General features: G+C 38.8%; 1 protein-coding gene across 2 annotated transcripts in view; it reads left to right on the top strand.

The window, feature by feature from the left end:
- The first annotated feature begins 6,814 nt into the window (after positions 1 to 6,814).
- INTS2 (integrator complex subunit 2) overlaps positions 6,815 to 12,103 on the top strand; it is a 61,317-nt gene continuing 56,028 nt past the window's right edge. The window contains exons 1-3 of one of the 2 annotated variants that reach the window (XM_047080926.1): positions 6,815 to 6,842; positions 8,131 to 8,437; positions 9,063 to 9,201. In XM_047080926.1, coding sequence (XP_046936882.1) covers positions 6,833 to 6,842; positions 8,131 to 8,437; positions 9,063 to 9,201 — 456 coding nt within the window. In that variant the 5' untranslated portion in view covers positions 6,815 to 6,832. Of the gene's footprint in view, positions 6,856 to 8,130; positions 8,438 to 9,062; positions 9,202 to 12,103 lie in introns of both variants that reach the window. The other variant, XM_047080925.1, reaches the window with a different exon arrangement.

The following is a 12,103-nucleotide window of genomic DNA, read 5'->3' as shown; positions in this document are numbered from 1 at the left end:
TTGTGGTGTCTCATTTTGTTAAAAATATTTCCATCTTAAACTTAAGTAAAAATTAGTGGGTTTTTTTGTTGTAAGTCGAAAAGGGTAACCTAAAAATTGTACTTTTAATATCTCCATCTGAAGTATTTTATTAAAATTTTTCTAACCATATTAGTGATTAATATATAGGAAAGTTATATGTGTACATACATACTCCTTTTAGGCTTATCAGTTTGGTATCCTTTTTCTAGTCCAAAGCTACCTTCAGATATTTAAAGCTTAGCTCAGGCCTACTTTTTTGATCACATAAATGTTTTTGAAACATAAAGTCTTCAGATATGAACACTCCATTAAAATATTGTATGAGCAGCCGTTTTAAATATTTTTGTCCAAACTTAAACTGAGAAGGACAAACCCCAAAATTGTGTCCATTTTGAAATAGTGTTTGCCAGCAAAATTTAAAAAATAATCCTTTAAAAGGAGGTATATGGTGTTGGAACTTCTACCTTCTTAAGTTATTCTCTGTCTCACAGTTTGTATTACCTGTGATTTTTTTTTTTTATCTTGTTAGTCTAAAACCCTTTATGGCTGCTTCTTGCTCTAAATATCTAAAGTCTTAACATGGTCTGTCCCCTGCCTTCCCCACAAGAATCAAGATGGGCTTTTTCCTGTGTTTTCCTCCTTGCCTCTTAGGCCATTTGAATTCTTTGAAAGCCCCATGGTTATTTTTGCCTTAACTTTCCACATACAACCTTGCCTCAGACTAGGTCCCCTAGTAATATACTTTTTTAAAGTTTATTATCCTGAGAGAGCGCAAGTAGGGGAGGGGCAGAGAGAGAGAGAGAATCCCAAGCAGCCTCTGCACTGTCAGCACAGAGCCCGAGGGGGTCAAACTCACCAACCATGAGGTCATGACCCGAGCTGAAATCAGTAGTCACACTTAACCAACTGAACCACCCAGGTGTCCCCCTAGTATTTTACTTATATTGTAATAATCTGTATGGAGTCTTCACAGTGTTTTTTGCAGTTTGTATGAATGTTTGATCCTACTAAATGACCTCATGAAGGCAGAAACTGGGTCTGTTTTGCTTACTAATGCATCTAGAATCCAGCACAACATCTAGCACATTCATAGGGCACTGAAATATTTGAATAGACTTCTTGTGATAAATGCCTCAAACTATAGTGCTTAGTTGAAGTGTGAGTTCTGCAAAAATTCAAATGAAACTGTACAATCTAATTACTTGGGACTATTTTCACATTAGTAGAAACAATCACTAGATGAGTATTCTTGTGCTCTCAGATTTGCCACCTTTTAGCTGGTGACTTCAGACAAAACTTTGAACCTCTTGAGGTCTCAATTTGTTCATTTGTATGTGAACACAATAGTAACCACTCCTTCCTAATGTTAGCTTTGTGAACCTCAAAGGATTACATAAAACATAGAAATTTGTAAAATACAAATGTGAGGGATGATTAATACAATACCTATGTTCTCTAGAAGAGTTGTGATTTAAGACCTGCCAGACCAAAAAAAAAAAAAAAAATGCTTACAACAAAAGGACTCATTTATTTTTAATGTTTATTTTTGAAAGAGTGAGGGGTGAGGGGCAGTGGTAGAGGGGGACAGAGGATCTGAAGCGGGCTCTGTGCTGACAGCAGAGTGTCCAATGCAGGGCTTGAACTCCCAAACCATGAGATCTTGACCTGAGGTGAAGTCAGACGCTTAACTGACTTGAGCCACCCAGGTGCCCCAACAACAGGACTTTTAAAATATGTTTCTAGCAAGATCATCCATGGAAAAAAATGCAAAGAATCAAGTATTTAATACTTAATTTTTATCTCCCTTCTGTCCTAACCTACTCTGACTAAAAAGAAATCAGCTTGGGGGCGCCTGGGTGGCGCAGTCGGTTAAGCGTCCGACTTCAGCCAGGTCACGATCTCGCGGCCCGTGAGTTCGAGCCCTGCGTCAGGCTCTGGGCTGATGGCTCAGAGCCTGGAGCCTGTTTCTGATTCTGTGTCTCCCTCTCTCTCTGCCCCCTCCCGCATTCATGCTCTGTCTCTCTCTGTCCCAAAAATGAATAAACGTTGAAAAAAAATTAAAAAAAAAAAAAAGAAATCAGCTTGAAGGGTCTTTAAGCTCTAAAATGTAAAGTAACACATATGATGAAATAAAATCTGAGATACTTAACTGATTTAAAGCATTTAAAAGTGTCAGGTCCAAAGGAAATATATCCTCGGTACTAAAAGAACTTGTAGATATGATTTCAGAGATGCTGTGGAAAACTGAAAGGTTCCAGAATAGTGAAAATGCACAACTTGCTCAGTTTTTAAATTTTTAAAAAGATGGGGTGCCTTGGAAGCTCAGCGTCTGTCTCTTGCTTTCAGCTCAGGTCATGATCTCAGGGTTAGCGAGTTCAAGCCCCAATCTGGGCTGTGCTGGACAGCAAGGAGCCTGCTTGGGATTCTCTCTCTGCCCCTGCCCTACCCATTCTCTCTCTCTTTTTCTCTCTCAAAAGTTATGTCCTAGAAACTACTAATAATTTATTTCACTTTATGAACAAGTTCATTAGAAACCAGCATAGTTCCACTAAAACACTATTTAATAGACTGTTTACTATACACTAGTCATGAGATACACACCTTTGACTTTTAGCCATCAATCTGCTGAGAAACATACATGTGTATACATAATTAGTTCCATAAGCCCTCTAGAGTGATAAGAACAACAATGTAGTGCATATACAAGAAGGAATAGCTGAAATCAATCTACATTTTATTTTGACAGCATTAATAAACAGATCATGGAAATGGATATTCAGGTTATTTAATAAGGTTTCATGGTATTGTTACACTTAAATCATTAATTCAACAAACCAGTATTAAGTACCATACTTTAGTTCCTGCCCTCCAAGTACTTACTTTGGAAAGGTAGGAGAAACAAATTTTAACAATGTAGTACAATATGTGACGTGCTATGATGGAACGAAGTAAAGGGAGCCTTGAGAATATTGAAGAGGGATACTCTAAGAGGTGGTTTGTCTGGGAAAGATTTCTTAGCAAGGGAACACAGGAAGTGAGATTTAAAGGATACATAGGAGGTACTACATAAAGAGAATAAAGGAATTTCAGACCGAAGGAACAGTGGGAGAGAAGGTCCATGAATAGCATGAAGGATTTGGGAAACAGCAGTTCCAACAGACTAAAACAGAGGCACTATGGTGGGATAATGCAGGAATCCAAACCAGAGCTAAGAATTCAGACTGTGAAAAACTGTCTTTTGAGTGCCACCTTAAGGAAAATGAACTTTATCCCAAAGCAGGGAAGTGTTTCAACAGTTGGGATGATTCATAATTAATTGAACAATCATACCAAAAAAGGCTTGTTGATGGAGCTGTATCAACCTGAAGGGATGTCTCTAACGTACTATAGAATCTTGGCTGGACCCAATTCCATTCAATATTTTACCCATAAAATTAATGAAGAGATGATCTGCTTTGCAGATAGCCAGTGTAAAAGAAGAGTCCAAAAGATCTTGACAGGGTGAAACAATGGAAGAAATTTTGGGATTTCAAGATAAAATAGGACACTGTTGAGGATAATTATAAAAAGAGTTCCATACTGAGAACATTTGAGTTAGATGGCTCCTGGGATCCTTACTTTGGAATTTTACTTCCAAAATTCTATGAGTCAATTTCTAAAGAATATTGGTCTTCCTTTAAATACCTAGGTCTTCTAATTTCTTGAAGCTCATTTACTTGGCAATAATCTACATAAAAGCACCTAGTGTGCCTGAAACATAGTATTGTTTTTTCTTTCCGTTTGTTTCTCCTTTTCTTCCCTCAGTCTTACTGAAAAATAGTTAAGTAGAAAAGGATAAATCATAGTAAGCCAGTCAGAAGAGAATGTTTACTTCACTTAAGAAGGAGTGTTATTTTTTAACTTAAGTATAGGAACTACGCAACGTGTTTCATCAAATCTAAACACCAGTAATTGTAAGACACCATTATATGTACCACTAAAAAATTTAAAAGATCATCACTGATCTTAAGACACCACAATATCAGAGATGTTAAAATGTGAAAAAGTCACCATAGAGTTGATGAAATATGTCTTTATGTGGGACACCTCACTGACTCAGTTGGTGGAGCATGCAACTCTTGAATTCGGGGTGGTAAGTTTGAGCTCCATATTGCATGTAGAGATTAGTTTAAAAAATAAAATCTTTTTAAAAAAAGAAATATCTTTGTGAGTAAAATGGTAATGAGCCTCAGTGCCACATTGGTCTTAAAGGGGGATTATTTTCTCAAACATTTCTTTCTCAAACGCAAAGTGTACACCATAATTACATAATATGCCCCTTTAGTAATCAAAGGTTTTGTGGTTTATAGGCAACTAAATGTTAGGGCTAATTTGTAGCATTATTTACTTTTCTATAAGTTCTTAATCTAATTAAGCATCTGAGCTGCAAAGTCTTTAAAAGTTGATTTTAGTATAGAGAAACCACCTCAGAAAAAGCAGATTTAAAACTCAAAAGTCCATCAGTAAATCTTTTTTCACTGAGTTCTGTATGGCTGTCAAAATGATTTCACTGGTGAACAATGTAGATCTCAAAGACTTTGACTAAGTGGATACGAGTGGAACAGGCGAGAGCCTAGGGTAACTTCCAGGTTTCTGGCTTGAGCAATTCTGGGTAGTGGTGATATTCACTGAGATAAGAATTGGAAGACAAGGAGAAGGGGACTTGGAAGAAGGTAAGTGTCAGCATTCATTACCATTACACACTAGCTATCTTATTTGAGCTGGGTGTGATCTGCTGTTAGATTGAGACGGATCTGTAAGTTGTTTCTTCATTAGTGATTACAGGATTGTAAGTAGAGCTGGAAGAAATTTTTTTAAAAAATTATTTTAGAGAGAAACAGAGCACTAGAAGGGGAGGGACAAAGAGAGAGGGAGACTGTAAAGATTGGGAGACACAGAATCTAAAGCAGGCTCCAGGCTCTGAGCTGTCAGCACAGAGCCTGATGCAGGACTCGAACTCGACCTCATGAACTGAGAGATCATGACCTGAACCAAAGTCAGACACTTAACCTGACTGAGCCACCCAGGCACACCTAGAGTTGGAGGAGATCTTAAAAATCACTTAGTTCACATCCCCTTTCTCCCATTATTTATCCCCCAAACCATGAATTCTCTTCATATTCCTCCTGTGAAAAGACCATCCAGGGAGATTAAATTGTTTAACCTCTGTCTCAGTCTCAATTTCCCCACAATTATAAAATATAGACTGTTCCCTACCTCAGATAATTGAATCAGATAACAGATATAAAATACTAGTGCCTAGCAAGTGTTCAATAAATATCAGCTTAAAAATGACAATGTTGTACAATTTGTGACCGAATAGACTGTGAAATCAATTTTAGTGTGTAGTGACCAGCAATTAAAAAATTTTTTTAATGATTTTCTTTTTAAGTGATCTCTACACCCAATGTAGGACTCGAACCTAACAAACCCGAGATCAAGAGTCATATGCTCCACCAACTGAGCCAGTCAGGTGCCCTGTGACCAGTAAGTTAAAGAAGTGAAATAGAACATATAATATGTAGTATGTGTTATTTCATAAAAACTTTGTTCCATTTAAATGTGGGCATATATGAGCATGTGTGTCCTGGGTCACAATGTGAAACTGTAGGTCAGGTGGATATAAGTTTGAGAAACAATGAAACACACATTAGTTCTCTTCTTCCTTTGTTGAAAGAAGAGAAAGTCTGAAAGCAGACTTTATTAGGAGATTAGTACTCTGTGAAAGCCTTGGAAACTATATAGTATGAGGCTGTATTTCTCTCTGTAAAATATTTTTGCTCCCAGCTTGTAGCACAGTATTTGGTAAGCAGGTGATACATGCACATTGCTTAAATCAGGAACTAGAAATAGTATGAAAATATACAGAGACTAGTTTTTAATCTTTTCTGCTTAGACTCCATTTGAAAATTTGTTGGAAGTTTTGGGTCCTCTTTCCAGAAGTGCCAAGCACACACAATTTTGCAGATTCCAGGGAATTCCTGAAACCCCATCCACCACTTTCTAAAGGTCTATGGACCTTGAGTTTTTTGTTCTGGTTTAAATCGGAGTATAGTTGACACACAATGGTACACTGGTTTCAGGTGTACACTATAGTGATTGGACAACTCTATGTTATACTCTAGGCTCACCATAAGTGTAGCTACCATCTATTACAATACCATTGACTATAGTCTCTATGTTGTAAGGGAGTTAGTTATTCATTCCATAACTAAAAGCCTGTACCTCCCACTTCCCTTCACCCATTTTGCCCATCCCCCAACCCCGGACCCGAAGGCATAGAAACCCGAAACTAAAATGTTTAACTTGTGACTATGAGGGTATGAGGTCAAGAGCGAAAGATCAGGAAAAGATTAATTTTTAAATTCGCCTATAAATCCTACGATTCCAGAGCTTAAGTGCTAGGGAGGCATAGGCAGGGACAGAAAAAAGGGTGCAGTCATTAGTGTTCCGGTCAAAGGATGGTGGAAACAACTTTAACGTTTCTTTCACATACGTTATGTCATTCAAGTGCCACAAAAATCCTGTGAAGATGAAACTGCAGGTCAGAGGGGCTTAAAGATTTAATCGGAAAGGATAAAAGTGATAGATTTTGGAAGAAGAAACCGAAAGCAACATTTTAAATCTTCGGGAATGCAGTTAAGGGGACGGGAAGGAAGAGGTGGGACCGCGCACGCGCACCGTTGCATCAGCGCGGACGTCTCTGGGTTTCCTTTGCAGACAGCCTTCCTCTCAGTCCAGTACGGTGGCCGACGGGAGCCAGACGCAGGGGATGAATGAAGGTGCTGGGTGCAGGTTGAAACAGTCCCCTCCGCTTTCCCCTCCCTTCAGTGCGGTTTCTGCCTTTGTGCGGTGTCCCCATCCAGCCCTATCGCACTGCCGACCCCATTGGTCCCGGCGTCTGGGTTTTTGGTGCCTGTGTCGATTCAGGGCACAGCTGGGTTTGGCGAATGCGGATTTTCGCCTAGGCCCAACTTTGGGCCGCGCTCTCGATTTCTACCGTGTCCCGCCTCTAGGGCGCGGAATCGGTGTTGAGTCCCGGGAGGTTGGAGGGTAAATCTTGAGGTATGAAGCTTCCGTTTCTCAGGCCTCAGCTCGTTCTCCGGTCCACGTCGGTCACTGGCCTTACATTTCTCTGCCAGGGGGACTGGTTGGTTCTCGTTACGCTGAGGGCGAGACCTGTGAACACACACCGGTCTTGCTTGGCGCCACTGCTCCCTCAGCCCGCCCCTGTGTTAAAAGGCCAGCTCCTCTTGTTTAAAAACAAAGTAGCGTTTCTGCCCACGACTCTGTTAACCCATGATTTTGCTAGTCTGATGGATTGGAGGGGATGGCTTTGGCCACCTGCTCCCTGCCTTTTTTTTTTTTTTTTTTTAAAGCTTCTGATTAGTGAAGATAAGAGAAGTGCTCAAGTGGAACTCATCCTTCTCCCATAGCTAATTGTAGCTCCACAGCAATTTTTTACCAAGCAACCCAGGGGACATTAGGATAGTGTTACGGCCTTGAGGACGTTGAGTCTGGCATTGCTTCTACCTAGTGAGGAGATTTAGCAGTGCATTTATTGACTGGTGGAGGGTGGGAAAGAGAAGAGTAAGTTTTTTACATTTGTTGGATAGGCATAAGAAGCTAAAGAGATATGGACGAGGAACACATTCTTAACTATGCTACTTTTATTTGCATTGCGGTGCTCAGATGATTGATGCAGTGGAGAAAGTCTTGGACTGCGATTTAATAGATGAGGGTTCAGCCTAGGATTTTGCTACTAGTAGTAATCATTATATGTCTGTTACCTAATCTCTCTGGGCTTCATATTTCTTCTTTGCAAAATAAGTATTAGAAGATCCCGAGGGCTGGAGGAAATGTTAATATACTCTGCTTTCTTTTTCGTTTTCTAGGTGGGAGTAAAAACATAGGGAGCCTTCACATGTGCCTGAAACAGCCAACATAGAGGCATATTAAAGATAGACCACACTTCTTAGGGTTTTTAAAAAGAGGGGCATTCATACATGTAGGAGTTATACACCTACTTTCGTTTTTGTTGTTGTTGTTGTTTTTTTTTTTTACCATTAGGATCAACAGTGATAATGGCTGAGTGTACAAGCCTTCAGTTTGTCAGCCCTTTTGCTTTTGAGGCAATGCAGAAAGTGGATGTTGTTCGGTTGGCATCTTTAAGTGATCCAGAATTGAGACTTCTTCTGCCCTGCTTGGTGCGAATGGCACTTTGTGCTCCTGCTGACCAGAGCCAGAGCTGGGCTCAAGATAAAAAACTCATCCTTCGTCTTCTCTCTGGAGTGGAAGCTGTCAACTCTATTGTTGCATTGTTGTCAGTGGACTTTCATGCTTTAGAACAGGATGCCAGCAAAGAACAGCAGCTTAGGTAATGTTGTGTTATATAATATGTGGACTGGGATTTACTCGGATTTGTTAAAGAAGAGGGAGTCAAATATTTTTTGGAGATTTTAGGACTTTTTATTGGATGCACTCCCCCAGAAAAGATTGAGAATCTAAACTTTGGAGAGCATTTTACTTAGTTCTTTTCTATTTATAGTTAAAATTCTAGAATTCCATATTCTAAAATGTTGTGTAGAGAATTTTGGCTACACATATTGTTGTATACATGCTAAACTGAATAGGCCAGTTGGTTTCAGCGGGAAGTGGGTAGGGTAAGTTCCCCTAAAAGTAGAAGTATTTACTGGGAGGCTTTTTAAGCTTATATTGATTTCCCCAAATTCTGGGCAGTTGTTTGGTCCTTCCCTGCTTATTGTGAATCCAAGAGTGAGCAACTGTTCATGTAAGTGGGTGTTAACTATTAGCTGGTGTCTTTATATAGGTTGTGAATTTTTGAAATAGGCAAACTAAATAGTATTTCAGAAGTATTATTTTCATGAAATGTATGAAAATAATTCATACATTCTTTTGTAGATTATTTCAACAAAAGATAATTTTATGCTATTTTTGTGCCAGTGTTCTCATAATTGTTGTACACATTTGTGCTTTATTAGGCATAAACTTGGAGGAGGCAGTGGAGAGAGCATCCTGGTATCACAGCTTCAGCATGGACTGACATTAGAGTTTGAACACAGTGATTCACCTCGTCGATTGCGTCTTGTGCTTAGTGAGCTGTTGGCAATTATGAACAAGGTGCATTTTTAAAAAAATTTTTTAGAGAGAGAGAGAAAGAGAGAGTAAGTAGGGGAAGGGAGCAGAGGGAGGGAGAGAGAAAGAGAATCTTAAGCAGGCTCCATGCTTAGCGTGGAGCCCAACACTGCCTGGATCCCATGACCCTGGGATCGTGACCTTAGCTGAAACGAAGAGTCAGATGCTCAACCCACAGAGCCACCCAGGAACTCCAAGAGGCATTTATTTTAATCACACCTCAAACTATGCATGATTTGATGTCTACACATAAAAAGTAGAAAACAAGCAAGAAGGCAGGCAGGTTGTATACTCTTCTACACATATTTCTTTTTTTTTTTTTAACGTTTTATTTTTTTTTGAGACAGGGAGAGACAGAGGATGAACAGGGGAGGGTCAGGGAGAGAGAGAGACACAGAATCTGAAACAGGCTTCAGGCTCTGAGCTGTCAGCACAGAGCCCGACAAGGGGCTCGAACTCATGGACCGCAAGATCATGACCTGAGCCAAAGTCGGCCGCTTAACTGACTGAGCCACCCAGGCGCCCCTCTTCTACACATATTTCTATTTGTTTTGTGTTTTCCTTTGAAAGGCTTAAAGGGGTATATATTAATATATATATAAATAATATAATAATTATATAATAATATATAATAATTAAATATAATGTATATAATATATAATTATATATAATGTATAATTATATTATTATATAAGTAATATAATAATATACAAATAAATAAACTTATGGATATATATATAAAATATTTAAGTTTATTTACTTATTTTGGGGTGGCAGAGAGAGAGGGAGAGAGAATTCCAAGCAGGATCTGTGATGTCAGAACAGAGCCCAAGGTGGGGCTTTAGACTATGACCTGAGCCAAAATCAAGAGTCAGATGCTTAACTGACTGAGCCACCCAGGCTCCCCAAAAGTCTTAAAAAGATATTAAATGCCTACCTTAAAGGCTTTCTTTCTCTAACTACTATTTTTTCTCATTTATACCTATGATGAATTTTCTATTCTAGGGTTTTTTTTCTGTATGGATTCCATATAATGCCTTTTTGATATTTAGAAGGGTACGTAGCTCAAGACTTGTACAAATTACCAAATTTGATAATACCTTTATAGGATGTAATTTCCCTCATAAAATATTATACAGCATAAATAGAAAATATATGTGATTTCTTTTTTTTTTTTAAATAGGAAATTTATTGTCAAATGGGTTTCCATACAACACGCAGTGCTCATCCCAACAGGTGCCCTCCTCAATGCCCTTCACCCACTTTCCCCTCCCTCCCACCCCCATCAACCCTCAGTTTATTCTCAGTTTGTAAGAGTCTCTTATGGTTTGGCTCCCTCCCTCTCTAACATTTTTTTTTTTCCTTCCCCTCCACCATGGTCTTCTGTTAAGTTTCTCAGGATCCACGTAAGAGTGAAAACATATGGTATCTTTCTTTCTCTGATTTATTTCACTTAGCATAACATGCTCCAGTTCCATCCATGTTGCTACAAAAGCCATATTTCATTCTTTCTCATTGCCAAGTAGTATTCCATTGTGTATATAAACCACAATTTCTTTATCCATTCATCAGTTGATGGACATTTAGGCTCTTTCCATAATTTGGCTATTTCAACAGGATCTTTATATTAAGATGGCTCATATCTTAAGCCCAGAGTTTCAGAGGCAAAAGTTCTTTACTGTTAGAATTTCAAGGTCAATTTGTTTATAATAAAGTTTAGTTTTGGGGTGCCTAGGTGGCTTAGTCAGTTAAGCATCTGATGCTTGGTTTTGGCTCGGGTCATGACCTCACGGTTCCTGAGACTGAGCCCTGTGTAGGGCTCTGCACTGACAGCTTGGAGCCTGCTTATGATTCTCTCTTCCCCGCCTCTCTCTGCCCCTCTCTCACTTCTGTGCACATGTATGTGCATACTCTCTCTCTCTGTCAAAAAAAAAAAAACTTAACTTTTTTTCTGGGGCTCCTGGATGGCTCAGTCAGTTAAGTGTCTGACTTTGGCTCAGGTCATGATTGTGCAGTTCGTGAGTTCAAGCCCCATGTTGGGCTCTGTGCTGACAGCTCAGAGCCTGGAGCCTGCTTCGAATTCTGTGTCTCCCTCTCTACCCCTCCCCTGCTTGCTCTCTCTCTCTCTCAAAAATAAATAAACTTAAACAAATTTTTAAAAAAATTTTTTTTTCTAAAAAAATGTTTAGTTTTATACATTGTGGACCCAAACCCTCTAAATTCTATTTCCAGAGAAAATACTGGTGGTGGTGGGTGGTACAGTTAGTCAGTTTTGGATAGTGTTTAAGATATGTTAGAAAAAAAAAAGAAAAAAAAAAGAGATATGTTAGAAATCTTTATTTTTTTATTTTTAAAAATTTATTTGTTTTTTTAAATTCCAGTATATGTTAGAAATTTTTTAAAAAATGTTTTTTCTATTACAAACAATTATTTCTTTCTACTCTCTTCTATACTAATAGTCTTAATTTTTTTTTTTTAAGTTTACTTTTGAGAGAGGGGGGAGGGGTAGAGAAAGAGGGAAACACAGAATCCAAAGCAGGCTCCCTGCTCTAAGTTGTCGTCACAGAGCCCGATGCGGGGCTCAAACTCACAAAACTGGAAATCATGACCTGAGCTGAAGTCGGATGCTTAATTGACTGAGCCACCCAGGTGCCCCTAATAGTCTTAATTCAATCAATATTTTCCCTACATCTTTTTCTTAATACCTAACTTGATGGCTCTAGTAAAATAAGTGATCTTTGTCCTCTGGGAGGTTTCCAGTTTTTCAGTTCAGAACTCTGTAGCAAATGGAAAGTGTGATGAAACTGCTGTAGGATATTTTTTAAAAAGTTGGGTACTTCTGTTGACCTACATTTTTATTTTTTGGTTTTCCTGCAGTTCATTTGGA

Source organism: Lynx rufus, unplaced genomic scaffold (assembly GCF_022079265.1).
Source record: "Lynx rufus isolate CCGP_SWC_20201006 ecotype Redwood Valley unplaced genomic scaffold, mLynRuf1.p SCAF_18, whole genome shotgun sequence".
Lineage (NCBI taxonomy): Eukaryota > Metazoa > Chordata > Mammalia > Carnivora > Felidae > Lynx > Lynx rufus.
This window is presented reverse-complemented; position numbering and strand designations above follow the sequence as displayed.